General features: G+C 33.8%; 4 protein-coding genes across 4 annotated transcripts; 1 reads left to right on the top strand and 3 right to left on the bottom strand.

The window, feature by feature from the left end:
- The first annotated feature begins 90 nt into the window (after positions 1 to 90).
- LOC122579562 (54S ribosomal protein L19, mitochondrial) lies at positions 91 to 1,146 on the top strand. The gene is made up of 2 exons (XM_043751750.1): positions 91 to 207; positions 434 to 1,146. The coding sequence occupies exon 2, from the start codon at positions 457 to 459 to the stop codon at positions 922 to 924; it is 468 nt and encodes a 155-aa protein (XP_043607685.1). The 5' UTR covers positions 91 to 207; positions 434 to 456; the 3' UTR covers positions 925 to 1,146.
- A 1,718-nt stretch (positions 1,147 to 2,864) lies between these two features.
- Positions 2,865 to 9,022, bottom strand: LOC122611081 (DExH-box ATP-dependent RNA helicase DExH6-like). Its single transcript, XM_043784043.1, has 14 exons — positions 8,675 to 9,022; positions 8,496 to 8,586; positions 8,031 to 8,349; positions 7,854 to 7,928; positions 7,674 to 7,718; positions 7,482 to 7,572; positions 7,301 to 7,359; positions 7,039 to 7,200; positions 6,696 to 6,748; positions 6,533 to 6,566; positions 6,363 to 6,452; positions 5,236 to 6,237; positions 3,605 to 4,678; positions 2,865 to 3,411 (listed from the first exon to the last, which is right to left on the bottom strand). The coding sequence occupies exons 2-14, from the start codon at positions 8,531 to 8,533 to the stop codon at positions 3,043 to 3,045; spliced, it is 3,411 nt and encodes a 1,136-aa protein (XP_043639978.1). The 5' UTR covers positions 8,534 to 8,586; positions 8,675 to 9,022; the 3' UTR covers positions 2,865 to 3,042.
- A 4,200-nt stretch (positions 9,023 to 13,222) lies between these two features.
- Positions 13,223 to 15,858, bottom strand: LOC122579299 (chaperone protein dnaJ C76, chloroplastic). Its single transcript, XM_043751441.1, has 4 exons — positions 15,377 to 15,858; positions 14,442 to 14,698; positions 14,100 to 14,283; positions 13,223 to 13,993 (listed from the first exon to the last, which is right to left on the bottom strand). Exons 1-4 carry the CDS (start codon positions 15,737 to 15,739, stop codon positions 13,352 to 13,354), a joined length of 1,446 nt encoding a protein of 481 aa, XP_043607376.1. The 5' UTR covers positions 15,740 to 15,858; the 3' UTR covers positions 13,223 to 13,351.
- A 1,196-nt stretch (positions 15,859 to 17,054) lies between these two features.
- Positions 17,055 to 21,103, bottom strand: LOC122579218 (succinate--CoA ligase [ADP-forming] subunit alpha-2, mitochondrial). The gene is made up of 7 exons (XM_043751337.1): positions 20,814 to 21,103; positions 20,291 to 20,500; positions 20,025 to 20,195; positions 19,060 to 19,183; positions 18,246 to 18,307; positions 17,678 to 17,759; positions 17,055 to 17,428 (listed from the first exon to the last, which is right to left on the bottom strand). The coding sequence occupies exons 1-7, from the start codon at positions 21,009 to 21,011 to the stop codon at positions 17,292 to 17,294; spliced, it is 984 nt and encodes a 327-aa protein (XP_043607272.1). The 5' UTR covers positions 21,012 to 21,103; the 3' UTR covers positions 17,055 to 17,291.
- Between the last annotated feature and the right edge of the window lie 559 nt (positions 21,104 to 21,662).

The following is a 21,662-nucleotide window of genomic DNA, read 5'->3' as shown; positions in this document are numbered from 1 at the left end:
TAATTGTTGATATGTTTATTATGGGCAAAACTGAAAATTCAAATAAGTATATACTAGATAAATAAATTTCCTTTGTATTGGGTCTTTTTTGTTGTTTTGGACTGAACAGCCCATTTGTACAATAAACATACATAGCGTCTTCTTCAATTTATTAGGGTTTTTTCTTCCAAATTACCTTCAAATCACTCGCTTCTGTCAAATCAACAAGTAAGAATCCCTTCTTTTTTACATTTCATTTTATCATTACTTCTTCTCCTTCTGTTAGAAATGCAGTATGGTTTCAATTTTTTCATCTAGGGTTTTTTTTTTTTTATTCTATTACTGTTACATTTACTTTTTGATTCTCATTTCATATAATTGAAGTAAATAATCAGACCTGTAATAAAATTATACAATTATATTTAATATATCTATTGTTGTGCTTTTGTAACAGCTAATTGATATAAACAACTAAAAATGGCATCATTGAAAGAAATCCTAACACGGCGGCCTGTGGCTGCAACCGTCAGGCTAACCATCCCAGCCGGCGGTGCAAGGCCCGGGCCACCTGTGGGTCCAGCTGTAGGTCAATACAAGGTTAACTTAATGGCGTTCTGTAAGGACTTTAATGCCAGGACTCAAAAGTACAAACCCGATGCTCCCATTGCTGCAACGGTTACAGTGTTTAAGGACAACACGTTTGAGTTAACTGTTCGGTCTCCTTCCGTGACTTGGTATTTGAAAAGGGCGGCCGGGATTGAGTCTGGCAGTGGACGGGCTGGACATGTTGTTGCGTCGACTTTAAGTTTGAAACATATCTATGAAATTGCTAAGGTGAAGCAGTCTGATCCTTATTGTCAGTATATGTCGTTGGAGGCCATTTCTAAATCCATTATAGGTACTGCTAATTCTATGGGAATTAAAGTTGAGAAGGAGTTGGCTTGAATGTTCATTTATAATATGTTCCGTTTTGTAGACTAGTCGTTTATGTCATCTGGTTGTTAGTGTTTGAAATTTGCTTTGTTTAGATGCAAAAAATCTTCATTCATATATGAAGTTAATTCACGGTTTTCTTGTGATAAACTTTGGAAGGCAATCTCCTTTTTTATAGTTCCCAATTACTTGTCTCTCTATTCAAGATATTGATGTAAACCTTATATGATTTCATACTGCTAGTTCCTAGTTTGTCGTTGGATAATTACCATCAAACTTATTTAGGATTTTAGCAGTTGCTCTGTTCCCGTAGTTTTTGATATTGTTAACCATTACAGATTATATAAATGTCCATACTCTTTGCTGCTAATTTATTTGGTATGTGTTTTATATAGTATAATGTTACTACTTCTTAAACAAATTTCATCAAACACTACAATGTTTGATTGAATAGAATACACATTGCTTTTAACTAATACTCCGTATAACATACAGAATTAGTGGTAAGGTAACGACGTCACGTCCGAGGTTAGGGGAGAGAGAGAGAGAGAGAGAGAGAGAGATAGTTAAGCCAAATATCAGTTTTTGTGTACCCTTAAGCTGATGTATAATACTTATATACTTTGCATTTGAGATTGTTTAAATGGCATATTTCATGGTACAATTTGTGTAATATTTGCAGATCTACAGTATAGCTTCTTCAATTACTTGATTTAACACGTAGTTTAAATAAGACTAACCGAGTTCACATAGCTGAAATGTCCATCTATTAATTGGAAGAATGTATGACGGATGCAAATATCAGTAATTAATCAGAGGTGATTGTTGTGAAAATTAAGCTTATTATGTTGAGACTTTCGTAAAGCTGAAAGACCATGAGAGTCAGAGTTAGATTGTTTTAGTTTTCACATATTGCTTAATCTAAGAAAAACTAAATTAAATTAGCTTGGTTTTGGCACACAACTAAAGTTCACTTGATAAGTTGAATGCTAATTGTTTGATCGAATAGAGAAATACACATTGCTTCTATAATTTATTTATCAAATGATCATGAAACTAGAATATTGATACTAAACCTTTTGTTACATACATTATACACCGATATCGAAAGCATCTCCATGAGACCAGACGGTCTGGTTGTTAAGTGTCCTAATGTTCTTACAAAAAGTTTGGTTTGAGCCTAGCGGATCCAAACTATAAAATCTATTCTTTGGTATCTAATCTTTGTTGCGAGTCTAGAGTCTCAGTTCACCATCACTTAACACATTAAAACCAAAACAAAGCAAGCTAAAATACATACAACTTTTTGGGATTGATAGCTTACTTTTGATTGATTAATATGGAAGTTACCCTTCTCAAACTGATCTTATTATAAAGAAAAGGTCTAAGTGTGCCGGAATACAACTAACTAATCACCAAAAGTTATTGTATACACGAACTTTAGGTAGGCTTTATTGTATTCAGAAAACTTGAAATTATGTTTATTGTGAACATAAAACGGATATAGGACCGGTTACTTCACATAAAACTTGTTTATTTTCATATATTTTTTTTATTATGTGCATAAACTAATCCCAAAAAGTTATTGTGTGCATGCCACGTAAACAGTCAACGGGTCAACGTGAAAGTTGTGACCGGCTAACTTCTTACCCGGTAACTTTTGTTTACTATAGGACTCTCTAACAAGTTTCCTGAATACGATAAAGTCGACTTAGAATTCGTGCACGCAATTAACTAAACACAATAACTTTTCAGGATTAGTTAATTGCATTTCGGCGCACTTAGTCCTAAAGAAAATATTAACTTTGACATTTGAGAAAAAGATGTCCATCCTATGGTTATATAGGACGAGCTAACCCATGGCAAACACGTTTCCCTTTATAAAGAAGATGCATTAGATATACTGATGGAGAAACCTGAAAAGTTGGCTGTTACATAAACAACATGACACGTTCCAAAACCTGTAAAGTAGTTTAAATTGCTATATGTAATGAAAAGGTCAAGTGAAAATCTGAATACATGCCAACAACATAAGAACTGATACACTTGCACAAAAGGAACGCCAGTTGGATTAATGATTTAAGTAATTGAATATGTTATACAACCTGACATTCTAAAAGGCCACTTATATTAAGCCTTGTTTCCACGTTGGCGTTTGAGAGAGTCCAGCCTGGGAGCACTAGATCCGTTCAAGGCCTGATTTTTATGTTGGTTTGGTGGTCCTGAATTAGATGGATGGGCATGATGTTTGAACTGTACTGCATCCCCTCTACGTTTTTGGGAGTACTGTTGTGAACCATATGAGAGAAGCGATTTAAGAAAGTTATTTGAACTTCTGACCGGCTGCCCAATATCAGTGTCTTTAACCATAGAAGTCAGGGAGTCCACAGATTCCAGAGGTGTGTAGATCCCAGAAAGGCCATCATAAGATAGTACTTTAGCTATTGCACGTAAGGAGGCTGCAAGAATTTCAGGAAGATCTTTTCCTGGATGTGTGATCTGAAGAATACGTAGACCACAATTAGAGAAGGAGAGCAATGTTTTTAAAAACTTTTTCCAATTAATAATTGCTTTTCTCTACAGATATAATATTATACCAACCACAAACTAAACTTCAGAACAAATACCCCACATACAGGGATGTATACTTGAATCCAAACACCTGATAGCATAAGAATATAAAGATATTTACCTTGAACATGATTGCGGCAGACAACCTTTCTCTCAAACAGTAAATCTGAGCAGCATCCAGGGCTGTAGTTTCAAACGAAAGCCACCTATCTGCAATAACTTTGACTACATTCTCAGGGGAAGACATTATTCTATCATCATGCCTCATCCTCGTTTCGTCTTCATTATCTTCTTCCTCATCACTATCTTCATAAACGGTCTCACTATCATCTTCGCTACCATCATCAGTAGGGGCCACCGCAATTTCTGTAGCAAGCAATAATATAGGAAGCGGGCCAATAACACTGCAATTTCTAATATTCAAACCCCCATCACCGCGTGTTATCTCATCATATATAACCAAAGGACTGACATTTTGATTCCTGAAGCTAAACTTAGAATTAACGGACTGAGGGTGTATCCGAATCTTCTCGCTGTTAGCATTTTCTATAACCAACCGTTGCGTATTCTTTCTAGGTGGAAGTATCCTTCCCACTCTAGGATATAAACCCGCAACAAGAACTGCATGGATTATACCAATATCTTGAGCATTTTCACTAAAGCTGGATAAACTATCAGGAATGAATCCATTCCTATGGAGTTCATTTTGGAGTTGTGCACGCATTCCTGATAGCATGTTCATGACGCCTTTGGACACGAAATACTGAGAACAAAACCGTGCCTCTACTCCCATTTGTTTGGCACCTTTCCAGCAATCAAAGGCTGCTATAACTGCTAATTGATCACCATGGCCCCCATATAACGAAGCCAACTCACTTTTAGCAGTTGTTGCTTTCCTTTTGTCATTAGGAAACATGGAAAGGGTGAAGGGGTCTCTATAATCACTAGCACAAGCTAAAGTCAAAGCTGGGTCAAGACAGCCAACTGAGATAGCAAAAAGCAGCATCTTGCTTGTTAAAGGATGAACAGGCATCCAACCAAGTTTCTCCCCAAGCTCAGTGAGTTCCTCATTGGGTGACAACGCCCCAATATCTTTGAGAACAGTAACCGCATTATGAATGGCTTCAGAAACCGGAGGATCTAACGTTTTTTTCAAGAAGTCTTCTATTTTGCAGCTTGGATCAAGAAGTTTCACCTATCAGTAGGGGAAGAATAAATGGGTGAGTTCACATGGATGCAGTATGTAATCTGAAAAATGAACCATCGTAAAATGGGTATGTGGGAATACAGGTCAGTTTCTGATACGGATTTAAGCGCGCAAGGTCAGGCTTACCCACAAACATTACTCCGTCCACCTTTTCAGCTATTTATGATAGTTAATGTTTTAATTATGATACTAACCCTTAGCTTTGGTTCTTTTGGTATGTGTAATGACCTGTCAACCTATAGGTTATGGATTCAAGTCCCATGATGGACGATCTGTAAACAGGTGCGGATCATAAATTTTGGTGTGAATTTGTTTAGTTCCATTTCAAAAATAAAAACTAAAAGAAGAAATACAAAAAAAAATTTCATACTATGTTTGGAAAAGTTTCAACCCATTTGACCAGGCCCCCTATAAGGTAAACTTCTGATTTGACACAATTCGGTAAACAAAAAGCCAAACGAACCCATTCATAAGTCGGGTAGTCGAAATGACACAACACCGATTATCTATCATATGCAACTGAACATGTTAGGGGAAATGCATACCTGCAAACATAGTTCTTCAATCGGTGTTCTCTTGATCTCAGGCACCTGGAATTCAGGCAGCGAAGCTGCCCTAAGTTTCGAGTAAAGATGGTAGCATATTCCAGGCTGGCACCTCCCTGCTCGTCCTTCCCTCTGTTTTTCACTTGCTTTTGAAATCCAAGATGATTGAAGAGTTGATACCTTATTATAAGGGTCATAACTTTTTTCTTTCATCCTTCCTGTATCAATTACAAATACAACATCATCGATTGTGACAGCTGTTTCCGCCATATTTGTTGAAAGAATAATCTTCCTGCGACCTTGAGGCGGCCTTTTAAAAACTTTCTTCTGTTCTGCAGCCGGGACCATAGAATGAAGAGCTAATATCAAAAACTTAGAAGAATCTTTGAACAAATTACTAGAACTTAATATGTCCCGTGCTCTATTTATATCATCCCATCCCGGAAGAAAAACAAGAATAGCCCCTTCTTTAGATTCTGTACATATTTTTCTCAGTAATTCCTCTATGAGGATAACATCAATTAATTCAGGATTAACATCTTGCAAGTATCTATCGAGCAACTTCTTTTCTTCTGCTGGATCTACCAAGGTTGTGTTTAGATGTTTTCTTAGAATCTCCGAAGCTTCTTTCTGGTTCTCATGTTCAGCCCATGCAAGCGCAGTATTGCCTTGTTTATCTTGTAAATGGCAATTGGCACCAAAGGAAAGAAGCATGCACATATCACCCACTCTACCTTTTCTAGCAAAAACCATTAATGGTGTGACACCTGTCATGGATTGCTGAAAATTAAGTCCTCTACCAGTTGAAACGAAGTCTAAGAGGGAATCCATCTCATCATTTGACCAAGCAATATTAATAGCCTCGTCAAGGGCAAGTCTGTAATCTTCAGTTAACTCAGAGTTAACATCAAAATTAGTTTTGGGAGTGCAATCAAGATGGGAAACTTTATTCGACTCTGATTTTACAAGCAGGAGAACATCTTCCAGATATAGCCTTTTCACCTAAAACACGAATGCAAAAAATTCAGAAAGGAAACTTGGATACCTTAACCCAAATATAAGATGATTCAGAATAAGGGAAAAAAATTACATCATAAGTGAACTTCAGAATAAGGGAAAAAAATTACATCATAAGTGAACCCAGGGACACGTATGATCGGGCAGCCACCAAAGTATTGAGAAAATCTTTCAGCATCTAGTGTAGCACTCATCAATACCTTTCAAAATACGATTTTGCCAACATTCTTAAAGAATTGATTAAAATAAAGGAGAAACCGAGAATATGAACTGTACTAACCACACGTAGATGAGGATACAAAGGAAGCATGTCTCTGCATAAGAAAACACATAATTATAATACTGTTACTATTGATTAATGAACTATAAAGGCCACAACTTCTTAATATGCATGTGAATCAACCACAGCTGGAGTTCAAACTGTGAAGTAAACAACATATTACCTGATGATTGTTAACATAAAATCAGAGAATCGATCTCTCTCGTGAATTTCATCCTGCAAATATTAATAACACCCCATCAAATTTTATCTTGAAGAAATATCAAGTGCATCACCTTTATATATGTTTTACACATAAATCAAATACTTGCAACATGAAATGCATTTGCTAAATAATAGAACCAACTAATATGTTATACAAAAGCCGCATTATCTTGCAATAATTAAAAATACGATACTTCACATAGCATGAAGATGCAGATAATACACATGCACCAAAGGAGGAAATAAATCTCCTACTTAATAACCATAGAATTTAGATGTTCGCAGGCCATAATTAAATTTACCACGATGATGTGAGTGATGTCAGGAAATGCATCCTTGGCCATCTTTGATGAGGCTTCATATCTGAACCTACCATTGCCAGCTGTTACCAAGACCCTCAACAGAACCCCATTCGTGCAAAATACAATAGACGATCGTCTTCCACCTTTGGTGTCCATCCTTATCTAGGATTTTCCAACATAAAAGATGTAAGCAGAATAATCAAAAACACTAGCAATGATGACAAAAAGCAGATTATCGTGTTCTAAAAGAAGCAGCATATACCTTGTACCCAACACTCTCTCCGATATGTTCACCTCTTTCAGTAGATATTCTTTCGGCAACTAAAATAACATATCATATATTACACAAGTATATAAACCTAGGAAAGATAGAAGCATACCATGCTAGATGTTTCATGAGGTTACCAGTAGGAAACTGTAACCACACCTTTAATGATGAATACCTGAGATTGCGGAGATTCGTCGAGGCTGGGTGCAGACTATTTTACATGCTTCACCCTTACTCCACATATGATCCAACAAATATTGAGGCACCTACACCAAATGTAATTTGTATTAATGTAACAATTTGGAGACATGTTAGGCATATGTGTTTATTATCTTCCATGGGTGTAAACGGGGGAAAGGATGCCCACCTGTGTGGTCTTCCCACATCCAGTTTCACCAGATATAAGGACTACCTACAACATGACACACAAAAGATTAACATTAGATAGTACACACATAGCATGCTTCTATACAAAAAGATGTATATATAACCTCCCATATTTCATATCCATTTAAGTATGGATATAACACAAAAGTAGATGATCAACCTGATTGGATTCTATTGTTGATGCAATAACGTCCTTAAAGGATGTAATTGGAAGTTTGGACCTACTTTCAGTTATCTGCAAAGCGAAAATATATAACTTAAGTCATGGTGTGAATAAAGAGAACGTGTCGCTCGTCCTTATCAGTATCTGAAAGAGCTTGACAGGAAATTGGAAAACCTGTTTCAACACGGGGTCCGATTTCATTTTGGCAGCAACAGATTCAAGCTTCTTTGCAATTTCAGGCTTTTTCATATCAGGTTTGGAAAAAATATCGTCTGCCTTCTTTCGTGTCCTACCGATATTCTTGCTAGACAAGGTTGCGGTCTTTTGTTCCCCCTCTTGATTACCAGGTGGATACAGAGTAAAATAGTCTTGCAAGACTATCTTCCCCTCATATGAAAAAGCAAAACAAGTGAGAGCCTCCTCCTTTTTCATACTGTTGGACTTCTTTTTGGACTTGTACACTGATATGCGCCTATTACCTCCTAATTCAGACCTACACAAGCCCTTGTTCATTAGTGGCTTACCTTAAATAATTATTATTATTATTAACAATCAAGTCCATCCATATAAAACAAATGCAGGTCATAAAACTTGAGAAAAGATCCATTTAATTGATAAGCATAAAGAGCAATAGCTCACCCGGAACTTTTTGACTTCAAACCCATTGTTCCGCACATTTTGTGCACCTCGGCCCGTTCAAACTTTGAAAGGCTGGCTTCAAACGTGTACACTGAGATCAATTATACATACAAAAAGTTAAAAACCATTAAATTAAAAAACTAACAAACTCATATTAAAAACCCAATATAAAATGATACCATCGGCATTGGAAGCCTGAAAGTGTTCCAGTATCTGTCGAAAACGAATACGAGAGGCTTCTGCGATTGGGTTTTTTGTTTTTGTTTTTTTTCCGCTTTTTCTTGTTGGTTGCTGCTGCTGCTGACGACGGTGGTTTCGTCATTTTCCCTTGAAGATTGAATTTGATTATTACGAAAGAGGAAGGAAAAAAGAGGGGGGGGGGGCTTGATGATATATGAATGTGGGTGCGTTTGTTTGGAATTTGGGGGTGGGGGCGCGGGTAGAATTAGAAAAGAAACCCTATTTATTTAGTGATGAAAGGGTTACATACACGAACTCCTGAATGAAACCAGATACGTGTTTGATACATCATTCAGAGAGGGATGATGCGCTTTCAAGTGGCATGCTACTTTTGTCTTTCCATTTCTTTTTCTTTTATTTATTTATGGTTTTTTTTTTAAAAGTAAATTGTAGTAAACTATTACTATATCTAAATAAGAGTTGATATTAGTATTACCCATTTTAATATTTCAAACATTACATACAATATAGGGGAGAGTGTACATATCAATAAAAATATTTATGATAAAATATCAAACTATACAAATCAGTCAAAATATTTATGACAAAAGTATCAAACTAAATGGTATGACTATCATTTTTCTATCTAAATACAACAAAAAAAAAACATCATTATTGAGGTTTAAATTTGGTTCTATATATATATATATATATATACAGGGACGGAGCCAGAAATTTTCATACGAGGGGGCAAAAAAAATATCTTATATCATACTAATTGTAATTACTGTATTTCATTGATTCATACTAATTTTTCTACGGAGACACAAATAATATTAATTTTTTCTATGCATTTAGTTATAGTTATAAAATTATTGTAAAATTGCAAATGTTCCTATAAATCAATACATGGAGTCCAACTTTCAACACTCTTAAATTGATGGTGTCATACAGCTATACATTTGATGTACATATACAGTTTTCTATTTTGAATAGGCGACCTATAAAGCTATATTATATTAATTAGAAAAAAACTCTGAATACTATATATCCGCTACATACATATACACATTCATATATATCATTTATATACATACATACACATTCATATATATCATTCATTTAGAAAATTGCTTCTTTCAGATCCTTTCAGGTCCGATGAAAATAACATATACTATATACAATCATTCAACAACAATCACTTTCTATAAAAATTGAAGATTCACATCAGTAAATCAAAAGGACTTTGGTATATTAGCTCGCGATTTCATATTCAAATCTCAATGTAGTCATCAGCTCCAACAAAATCCGACTAAATCGGATCAGATTTCCTTTCGATCTCAACCATCATCATTTTTCATCTCTTTATCATTATCATCTAAATCTTATCTTTTTTGATTTTTTTAAGGGTAAAAGTTCAAATATACCATAAATTTTTATAAAAAATATCAAAGTTAGAGTGGGTGCAGTTGCCCCTAATGCCCCCATGCTAAATCCGTCTTTGTGTGTATATATATATATATACGGCAATGTTAATAAACAATTATTCATCAACTTGAAATTGTGAATGACCAGGGTCGTCTTTTGGGAAGTTAGTATAGGCTTGGTCCTGGGGGCCAAAAAAAAGTTTGCAACTTAGGTTTTAATATTTTATGCTTATAAAAAATTACTCTGATAGCAATTAGACGAATGATGACTATAACTTATTTGCTTTGTTTAAGCTATAATGTTTAGTAAATTTATCGACTATAATTTTAGGGGTCTATTTTTTCTTTTTGCATAGGGCTTTTTTTAAGCAATCTTAAGAGGACCTGAATAACCCAAATCTCTATTATTAATAAAGAAAGATTGTTTCTAAAAGAAAAAATGTCATGTGTCATGTTATAATTTTTCTCTACATTTTATATAATTAAAGATGATGTCATATTACAAAAATACATTTATTTTAATTTAACATATTGTTTCTTTGTCTATCATATTTCAAAATTTCCATTTAAGTCTTGATGAAATATTTATAAATTCAAATTAATGATATATTTTATATTTATCTCCAAGTAAAAGTTTATTTTGGAGTTAAAATACATAAGTACATAAGTTTAGCTCATTTGGCGTTTCGAGTTTATGGTTATGGATATGTGAATTGTATTTTTTTTTATAGGTTGTAGGTTATATTATATTTATCTATCGATGATGTTGTTAATATTATTCTACTTTGAAGCTTTAGTCTTATTAATTATATTGAATTCAATGTTTGGTAATGTTAAGATTAAGGTTTATCTCCTATTACAATTTTTATTTTGTATATATAACGAAATATATTAGCAACTACCCGGATTAAATCCGGGTTGATTAGCTAGTAAACCCAATAAGATACAATCATACAAACAAAGACAAACAACACAAGTGGTGACACCAAAATAAAAACTAACCCATGTTTTATTATGTTATCATGTTTCCTGTTTGTTAACAACAATATATATATCTATATAAATATTAAAACAGTAGGAATCCTAGCCTTTTAAGTCATTCTCTCTAAATTAAAGCTATGCTTAAATGTTGCCACATAAGATTTATCCTACGTGGCATCTCCATGTTTTTTTATAAATTATCAATTTTTTTATAGTAAATATAGTATAAATTAGAATATAGAAACTATAAAATTGGATATATATTATATGAAAACAATATATTTATGGGATTGATCAACATTAATTTGGCAAGAATATTACAAATCCACAAATTCTTACATACCCTTTATTATTATTGTTATTATTATTGTTATTATTATTATTATTATTATTATTTATTTTTGTTTTTATTTTTAATAAAATCGTCACTTTGTACGTACGATTACAAATTCTATATTACTAAATCCTTATATTTGTTAGAATTGTACGTACGATTACAAATTCATTTGTTATTGATTCCATTTGTATGTATTTAGGATGAATGGTAATATAATCTAATCACATTAGTAATTCTATAAAAAGGTTTTTTTTTAAGCTTTATTTTGTGTATGTATATAATTGCTATTTAACAAATAGTTAAACATTCATCAAGCTCTATGTAGTCAAAAGATTCAATCATCATGACTACACTTCATTGTTTTGTTTTGTTGACCTAATTGTATGTTGCGGGTATTCGACCAACTATAACAATTCTTTAAAGTATAGCCAAAGTCCTCAATGTCAAATTTCAACCTGAATTTAGGTCTATTTGTATTTTATGTATGGAGTTCACATTATATAATCTATCATCCAAAGATTAGAGGTCACTATATTTTTCATGTTTCATAATATAGTTTATTATTATACTGCTTTAAAAAAAATCCGCATATAAATAATATCTAATAAAAGACCTAGTATCTAATAAAAAAGTAGTTATTCTAGCTTTCTAAGACCATCCACCTCAACTCAAAGTTATCTCTAAATATTGCCACATAGGATTTATCCTATGTGTCATCACCATATTTTTTTTTCACAATAATTATTTTATTATATGTTAACTTTGGCAACAAAAATCTAACAAAAAGTTATATTTATAATAATTATTACTATTAAATATTTTAACTAAATAAATAATATCCTTTTTTTCTTGATCAATAAATTATTTATTATTTTTATGTCATATAAAACAATCTTATACATATCTAAATAAATTTGATTTTATTCGGAGCTATATTATATAGATACTACTATGTTTATGTCATATAAAACTATCTTAGATATGTAAAACTAAAAGTGTGTAGAAATTTATCCACATTAAAAATTGTGTAGAACTAAAAGTTCACACTTTTTAGTGTGGACTGACATAATTATTTTGTAACACCACATTTGTCTATAGTAAATTATTAATGTCAATATTAAAGCATTTTTAAAAAATATAACCGCACATCGTGCGGATAAAAAACCTTGTATATATATATAACATTTGTCTAGAATAAATTTTACCTTATATAAATAACCAATAATAGATATTTGTTATTTTTGTATTAAATATATGATAACATCTTTTTGATGATTATTTGACAAAATATAAACTTGCTTATGATTAAATAATTTGATCATGAAAACCAACATCTATATATTTCTTATTATTTATTATTTAGCACGAATAATAGTATATTTCTTATTATTTATTATTTAGCACGAATCATAGTATGGTAATCATTATCTATATCTATAATTACTTATAAAGCAAACTGACATCTTTCAATACTTTTTTATACCCACAATAATCTTTTATTTCTTAATATAACTTTTGGTTACAAACAACCCCCTCATTAAAAGTTACATGAGAAAATTGTCTAAAATACCTCTAATGATTAATTTACATTACCGGTCTTTTATCTTTTAAAAAATCTTCAATAACCATTTACATCAATTATTTACACCACTTGACGCTACCTCCGCCACAGGCAGTCCCCTCGACCCCACACCGTCGCCGCCACGACCACCGCCGCAATGCGCGGGTACCGTAATAGTAAAAGTATAAAGTATTTCTATTACTAAGGACGTGGTATTCAAATAATCATATAGGACTTCGTATCTTAAAATTGTTTCTTTCTGCATATATATTCGATTTCAGCAACTTGATGGAAGATTTATACCCATACATTAACAGAACTTAACTAAGTATATACATAATATATATCTCTATGTACCTATATATTTCAATCATTCTTCAATATCATGTGATTTTATTTGAAGGGCTGCAATGAGTTCAACTCCATACATACCAATAAGGTACCAAGTGACACCAGCTAAAATGACTTGCATCCATGAACTGTTAACAACATCCTGTAACAAAGAACCGCCGATATGTGCTTCGATTCCCCCAGCAGCCGCAGTATCTCCAAGTTGTAACCGAATTATGATTGCTGCAACGATAGCCATTGCAACAGGAACTCCGCGCTCATAAGGACTACTAGTTCTAATCCTCCTCCTTGGAACCACAAACTTCTCATAATATGAATCCCCATTTGGTTTCTTGCTAGTTGAAGTGGGAGAAGGTTTAGGGTCGGGTTTGCTATTTGGCGACTCTGGAAGGATAAATGGCGATGGTGTCCAGTACTCGGATGAGTTACTTGGTTTTGTTTTTGTGGTTGTCCGCGCTTGTTTTCTAGCAGCTACAGCTTCCTTTAGCTTGTTAATGTCTGGTGAGTTTGATTGTGTGGAATTTTCTGCTATTTGTAACATTTTTTTTCCTGTTTGAGTTGCGGGCATTCCTGGAATGGGTGGTTGCCAGTATAACCAGTTTGTGATTGATCTGATTGCTTGAAAGGCGGACATTCGTGCTTCCCAATGAAGGTCCTGGTCCTGATTCACATACAAAAGAACTTCAAAAGTTTATTTTTATTATCCTAATTTTTACAGAAATTTTTCCTTGAATGTTTTTTAGAGATGTATTTTGTATTATACGCACCTTGGAGCGTTTATTAGATCCTTTTTCCAAGGCTGCTAAATAGTTATCCTGGAATTTATCGACATCAACGAAGATATTTGATACACGAGTGCCTACAGTATTCCCTGCGCCGATTCTAACATTACCACGTGGTTGCTTTGACATGAGGAACTCTAATGCTGCAAGTTTTGACCTCTCCACCATACTAGATAAAGTTCAAAAGCAAATAAATATATCTCGATGTTTTACGAGAAATTGAATATGCACTTAGTAAGATATTACTTTCTTTTCAGCAAAATCTAAAGACCTAAAATGAAATTTTGTCGTACAGGTTGTGGAAAATGGTCAAGTTCAGAAGCTTACGAAATGCAATCAACAGGGCATGCTTCTATGGCTTCATTAACTTTGTTTTCGGGATCAGCCCACTGAGCAATGGCTCGTGCTCTACCATAAACGGATTCAATTGCAAATGTCTTTTCAGCCAATAGGGCACATTTTAAGCAGCCTACACACTTGACTTCATCAACAAAAATAGCTCTCTGCTCACTCTCAGATCCATACCATACTGAGTATAAAGGCTTCCCTGTATACCCTTTGAATTCTGCAACCTTAGCTTGCTCCTGTACACAAATGCTATTATATGTATGAAATTTTCACAACTGAACAAAGATGAAATACGTTGTAGGTTTTGTACGTGTATTAAAGTTTTACTCATATGATATAACCTACATATAAGTATAGATTATGTCAGATCAGTATGGTCTAGCAGCCTGATGAGCTAAAGATCCATTAGAAGTTGTTATTTGACATGTAGTTCTATCTATAGTCGGGCAATCATACATAATAATACTTGGCCAGGATTTCATTATTTTGCATTGTATGAGTTTAAGCTCCTACCAATACTCTAATAAATTAAGGGTGTGTTTAGTTGTAGATGAATAAAACACTTGATTATCGAAAAATAAAATAACACTAGCTCAAATTTTATTTAATAGAAGAACTTTTAATCCAAAAGAGAAAATCCAGTATATAACTATACTTTTTGAAAACTCACTTCTGTATATAGTTTTCAAAAATTTCTCCTGAGACAGATATGCTTTTTAACTGTTTTCTGAGCTAAAAGAAGTAAACAACTAATGAAGAATTGTTTTCAAAATTTTGACTAGTTTTCTTAAAAAGATTTCCTTCAAATACTGCAGAAAATTAGAGAATTTTCTGTAGGCAAACGCACCTTAGTTACCAGAAAATCCAAGTTGATTACAACAGTACTAGATAGACAGCATAGAAAAAGAAGAAACCTTGTCATAGGAGAAACGTGAAAGAGGATCAGACAGAACAGCATAAGCTTCATTAAGGATAATAGCCATGTCATGTCCTGCCACTCCAGCAATATCCGGGTGACATTTCTTTTGCAGCATTCGATACGCTTGTTTGATCTCCAAATGGTCCGAAGAGCTATCTACACCGAGCAGATCATATAGATCAAAATCAGTGATGGAAGAAGTTGTTCCTGCAGCTTTGCAAACTATAGAGGAAGATGCAGCATAATTACTACTAGAACACGCTGAGTTTCTTAAAAAACTTGAAGAAGGTGTAATAGATGGGATTAAGTGTTTGGATTTGAAAGGTGTAATTGGTGGTGAAAGAATTAAGGAATGCATGCTGAGCTCCCTCCAAAAGAATGGGAATGGAAATGGAAATGGAAAAGATGCAGGCAGAGAAAAAAGATAGATATTTTTGTAGGGAAAACTCAAGCAGAAAGATTTTTATGTTCTTTTTTATTTATTTATTTGTATCTTTTCCTCTGTTTTTTTCCCTACCATTGAATGGCCCTATTTATCATTTTCTCCTAACCAAAAAGCCAAGTTATGTTAACTGGTGTGAATTACAAAAATTTACACAGTTAAAAACCATTTTCAAGGGTAATCAAAAAGAAAATTATATGCACTATGAAAATAATGGGTTGTTTACTACAAAACCAAGTTATTATTTTATTCTAAATATAAATGAAAATGGCTTGTTTGCTACAAAACTGTATGTTCAATGTTGTATAAAAACGTTTATGAAACCTTAGGCTTAAATCTTTACAACACAAAATGGGAGTAATATTATAACATTTCCCTTTTAGTACTTACCTCCCTATTTAATTAAAAGTTTACTACCGCTAATCTAATTGCTCCTTGGGTATAACATTTCCCTGAATTTTTTTTTTGAAAGGTGAATTTCGCTTAAGAACTTCGTGTCGCGATTCGACAGCGGGAGAGCTAACATATGTTGTCTTAACCGGGTCCGTGTTAGAGAGCTCGCTCGAAGTAAGAATGTCTATTTCAAATACCCGATGGGGGGAAAACCCCCTACTAATCAGCCCGAAGGCACGACGATCAATAGAGGTAAACCCTGCCCTCTCAGACTTGAACCTAGATATACCCAAGCCAAGCCTTAATAGAAAAACTTCCTATGTACTTCCCAAGTCTTGAACCCAAAACCTCTTGCTTGTAAGGCAAGTGCTCAACCACTTAAGCTAACTTGAAAGTGCATTTTAAGTTTGTTTGTTTATTAAAATTTCAAAGATACTAGCGTAAAAGTTGACCACGTCTGCAGAAATAGGTTGCTTGTTATGCTTGGTGACAGTTTTTAACAGACGAGACTATTATCCGGAAAATAACAAAATATCTGTCAGTGCTTCGTTTCTAATTACATTACACTAATTGTCAGTTTGTCACTCCTATTCTTTTTCCTTCATTTCTTATCACTTTCTGACGGCATACATAATTTTTAACTTTGAATTTCATTACAAAAGAAGTTCAAATTTCACAAGCTTTACGGAGATTAATAACCATCTCTTTACTCTTTACTCATTGTTCGTTATTTATTTGTAAGCGAATTGACATATAAAACATCTCCAGTGAACAGGGAAAAAAAACCTCTCATGTTATACAGCATAATTGTTTTGTACTGCATCCAAAGAAGCGAACAAGCACAAAAAAGTTCCGTTCATTCAACTCAATCAGCCATAATCGAGTTTTCAAATTCAAATAACTGTACGTTCTTAACTTTCAATTTGCAAAACTAGAGAAAATAATGCCATGACACTTGGCTTTTCGTAAAAACAAATGATAGCTAAAAATACTCAGAGGTAATCGCTTAAACTCGCCTGGTTGTTTATCTTCGTTATTGGGAACTAAAAACGGGTTCATGATACATGAATTATTCTTACACGAGACCCCTCTGTTTAAAGACCTCAAGCATTGCGGATCCGATCTTTGCTGGTGATTCCACAACTGTGACGCCAGCTTCCCTGAGAGTCCTGATTTTATCTTGTGCGGTACCCTTTCCGCCTGATACTATGGCTGCAAGTTCAATCATATATTACTTGAGTTAATAACCAGACATTAAGTTTAATATTTCATAGCCGATAATGAAACATAAACATAACTACAATCATAAAACATTATTAAACTAATCATGATCTAAACTGAAAAGAATAAAGGTGTGGCACAACTAATGACCCACAAAACAACTGATTCTATCATATATTGACTCGTTGAATAACTTATAAGCTAGATTCTAGAATGATGTGGCAAATAGCAAAGAAGTACCTCCAGCATGACCCATACGTCGACCGGGTGGAGCAGTAAGTCCAGCAATAAAGCCAACAATAGGCTTGTCAGTCCCACTTTCCTGTTATCATATAAACAAATTGGTATCATAAAACACATACCACACATTTGCAACAGTAAACTGGAGGTTTCCCATTTTTATATCAAAGACTACATTTTCGACTAGTGACCAACTAAAGCCATTCAGCATTTTATATAGTTGATGGTCCTTTGGTTTAATTTTCAAAATCCCCAAATAAAGTTTTGAGTCCGGATGAAGAACACAACTCATAAGTTTCCACAATTAACCAATGTCATAGGAAAAAAACTTTCATCAAGAAACACAACATTATGCTATTATTATCTTATGTTCTAGTGTTACAGATCCTTTGCTTGCCAAAACCAACAGAAATATCAGAGCAATCCTCCTACTATCTGGATTAATTACTATTTGATCAAAAGACGAACAAGCATGTTTCCAATAGACTTTTTATACTCACAACTTAAACAACAAGACATCATTACAAGATCATGTCAGCTGACTCTATAAAGGTGTACCATCACTGACCTTTATGAGGGCAGCAGCATCTTCTTCTGCAGTACCCCCAATCTCCCCAATCAAAACAATACCTGAATAACAAATGGCATATAGCTTCAAACTATCAAGCAAAATAGCTTAATCGAAAAATCGTGCAATATTATAAAATATACCATTTTGTTGCAGAAATAACTAAAAGGTGCTCATGGCACAGCTACAGCTTTCCTAAGGTTAGATCACAACATGAAATACAATTGCCCCATGAGCTATCTACTTTTATCAGAAGGGATCTATCTAGCTTCAATATTTAGATACATCTATATATTATATACTTTGCTCAAGTGATACAAAACCTGATGCCGTTAATTAATTTTGCAAACTGACACTCACACAAAATACCTATTAGGAAAAATCATCCTTCAGAGGTGGTTTTAATATATCCCTATCAAAGATATGATCATTTATGTGATGTAGATAATCTAAAGGTAAAGCATACCATAATATCCAACCATAAGAAGTTATCTTTTAAAATATAACATCTTCGTGCTTAAAGAAGATATCCTACTAGAAAATAATTTTAAGTTACAGGACAACTGAATAGACTAAGCAACAAATTTCTTATATTAATTATGTTTGGACCATAAAGCCTAGCCTATGCAAACATATAAAGATCTCTCTAAATAGACATGCGGAGTTAATAGACACACTATCCCACCTTAGGGTACCCCCCCCCCCTTGTTTCAAATAGAATACCTATCCTATTAGCACTGAATAGCTGTGAAGCGGGAAAGATTCTTTGAAGCAATCACCTTGAACTAACAAACTCATTCCAAACTTAACTTACCTTCTGTCTGAGGATCAGCAATGAACTTTTTCACGCAGTCAACAAAGTTGGTCCCGTTAAAAGGATCCCCACCAATGCCTACGCAGGTGGATTGGCCTAACCCGACCTGAGTGGTTTGGTACACCTATTACAAAGTGAGACAAGCCATTCAGCAAGTTGCAAAAGATGTTATTAAAATTAAAAATAAGCAACTAGTAAACGAGTGATGAATGATGATATAAAAAGGATAATCTTAATTCATCTCATGAATCACAAACATCTTCTCTGGTCCTCATCAGTCATCACCTGTATCAATGAACTGATAAGGTGTATAGTAACAGCAATTATCTGTTGTGACACCAGCAATCACGAACCCAGAAGCCCATACATCGACATTTAGTTTTGTTCATTGATCAAAACTTAGATTGCAATTGCTTCTCTAAATGGCACCCTTACTTTCTAAAAATGTTTATAAATCTGTCCTAAAAAAAATATAAATATCTATTGACCATAGAACTGAAAGTTTTATTTGACATTCACAAACAAGATAATTGCAATAGAAATTAAAATGGTATTAAATCCACCCAGGTTGATATACATATTATTCAAGTGATTACAGCCCATATAAAAATAAGTGTTTATCAGTGTAATAATTCCGATAATGTTTGGTTTGCAAGAGGTTTGTCGTACGATGCAACAATAAGCAAAAAAAAAGTATCTGATGAAAGCTAAGTAGGAGTATTTGAAAATATAACACATATGAGCCAAGCTGCATACCCAACTATTTAACATCAATAAGCAGAAGACCCTACACATAAAGGATGAGCAAACTGCCAACATAACATTCTTAAAACATATACGTGTTTCAAGAAATGCAGACAGATAAGAGACGCTTGCAATAATGCTCTAATGAGCCTCGTACGCATCAATTAAAATATAACAAATAATAAGCTGAAGGGAGTCATAACAGCTCAAGAATATCTCACCGCTTCATAAGTTAGTGTGCCGGAACGAGACACAATACCAATGCGTCCAGGTTTGTGAATGTAACCAGGCATAATTCCGATCTTGCACTCTCCGGGCTTAATAATACCAGGACAGTTGGGACCAATTAACCTAGTTTTCGACTGCTGAAGAAGAGCAGCCTTTACCTTAACCTGCAGAAATATAATTATACAGTCAACAGAACACGGAAAATGTTAACTCATTCATAATGGCAAATCAAGCATAACGCATAAGAAATGCCAATTACCATGTCGTGTTGTGGAATTCCTTCTGTAATGCAAACGATTAAATCGAGCTCAGCTTCCAAAGCCTCCATGATTGCGGCTGCAGCAAACGGTGGAGGTACGTATATAACAGATGCGTTAGCCTTGGTTTCGGCTTTTGCATCTGCAACCGAGTTAAAAACAGGGAGTCCTAAATGCTCAGTTCCACCCTTCTTTGGGGTAACTCCACCAACCTACAAACAACCAAAATTATGCTTCTTAGTCCCTCCAAACCGCATATATCCCAACAAACGATTATCGCAACTAACCGCACAATATCGAAATAAATTAGCCAGATCATAATATAAAGATATATATGTAGAGGGAATTTAATTGTGTTTGTGAAAAAGTGACATTTTCATGAATTAAAAAAAAATCAACGGATCAATGAATAAAACATAAACCCTAGATCTGACGTCACAATGGAAAAATATACAAAACAGGTGGTGAGATATATACGTATATAAACAGTAACTATGCATGTACATGTGTATAATATAATCGTACCATCTTGGTGCCGTATTCGATGGCTTGTTCGGTGTGAAAGGTACCATTTTTGCCGGTGATTCCTTGACAGATGACGCGAGTGTTTTTGTCAACGAAGACGGCGGGCGGGGGAGGAGCGGTGGCGAAAGAACGCGATTGGGATGATGATTTGAGTTTTGATGACAGATTGGCGATGAATCTGGCGGTTTGTCTAGACATTTTTCTTTTATTGATAATATGGCTGCTGCTTTAAATCTGTCTCTGATTGAGAAAAAAAAAAAAGAAACGACCTTGTTCTTATTAATAATGGAGACAGACGACCAAAATAATTAGTTTCGAGAATAATAAAAAAACCCAGCACAAGGGCACAATTTTTGCTCCACAAAGAATAATGCTATTCGGGTCGGGTTGGTCTCATTTGGCAAAATGATGTAGATGAAATAAATTTTTTTGTTAGATATATTTATATTATTTTTATCCGATCAAATACAATTTTTTTTATATATAATAAAGTAGGATTGTTTTTTAAATGTATTTTTAGAAAAATTATTATGTGTCAATATCACATATTGTTTAAAAAGGTCTTTTTCTTATTTATAATATCATATTTAAAAGAACCTCATTTAATAGTTATTTAAAATTCCTAATCTATTATTGGAAAAAATATACAAATATATATAATGTAATAAAATGCCTTTTATATCTTATTAACGAAATATGTATTATTATTTTATATATCATTGTATTTGTCGATTCATTGTGTTCATATCAAGTTATAGTATTTCAATAACAAAAACTACATACATTTTTTATATATATTTTTTGTTTGAAAGTTTTAATTAAAATGTCCGAGTTGAATTCGGGTTATTA

The sequence above is a fragment of the Erigeron canadensis genome, chromosome 8 (genome assembly GCF_010389155.1).
Source record: "Erigeron canadensis isolate Cc75 chromosome 8, C_canadensis_v1, whole genome shotgun sequence".
In the NCBI taxonomy this organism is placed as follows: Eukaryota; Viridiplantae; Streptophyta; class Magnoliopsida; order Asterales; family Asteraceae; genus Erigeron; species Erigeron canadensis.
Note: the sequence above shows the minus strand (reverse complement) of the source record. Positions and strands in the feature narration are given on the sequence as shown.

Bases quoted from the DNA above. Each gene is read 5' to 3' on its own strand.
- LOC122579562 (XM_043751750.1), top strand. From the start codon at position 457: ATGGCATCATTGAAAGAAATCCTAACACGGCGGCCTGTGGCTGCAACC.
- LOC122611081 (XM_043784043.1), bottom strand. From the start codon at position 8,533: ATGTGCGGAACAATGGGTTTGAAGTCAAAAAGTTCCGG. The intron at 7,201-7,300 runs GTATATGCTGCT...GGAAAATCCTAG, and splicing joins GAGAGAGTGTTGGGTACAAG to ATAAGGATGGACACCAAAGG. The intron at 6,749-7,038 runs GTAAATTTAATT...TAATATTTGCAG, and splicing joins ACATCACTCACATCATCGTG to GATGAAATTCACGAGAGAGA.
- LOC122579299 (XM_043751441.1), bottom strand. From the start codon at position 15,739: ATGCATTCCTTAATTCTTTCACCACCAATTACACCTTTCAAATCCAAA. The intron at 14,699-15,376 runs GTTTCTTCTTTT...ATTTGTGTACAG, and splicing joins CACGTTTCTCCTATGACAAG to GAGCAAGCTAAGGTTGCAGA. The intron at 13,994-14,099 runs GTGCGTATAATA...TATGTGAATCAG, and splicing joins GATCTAATAAACGCTCCAAG to GACCAGGACCTTCATTGGGA.
- LOC122579218 (XM_043751337.1), bottom strand. From the start codon at position 21,011: ATGTCTAGACAAACCGCCAGATTCATCGCCAATCTGTCATCAAAACTC. The intron at 20,501-20,813 runs GTACGATTATAT...GGTTGTTTGTAG, and splicing joins TCGAATACGGCACCAAGATG to GTTGGTGGAGTTACCCCAAA. The intron at 19,184-20,024 runs GTGAGATATTCT...ACTTTGTAATAG, and splicing joins GCACACTAACTTATGAAGCG to GTGTACCAAACCACTCAGGT.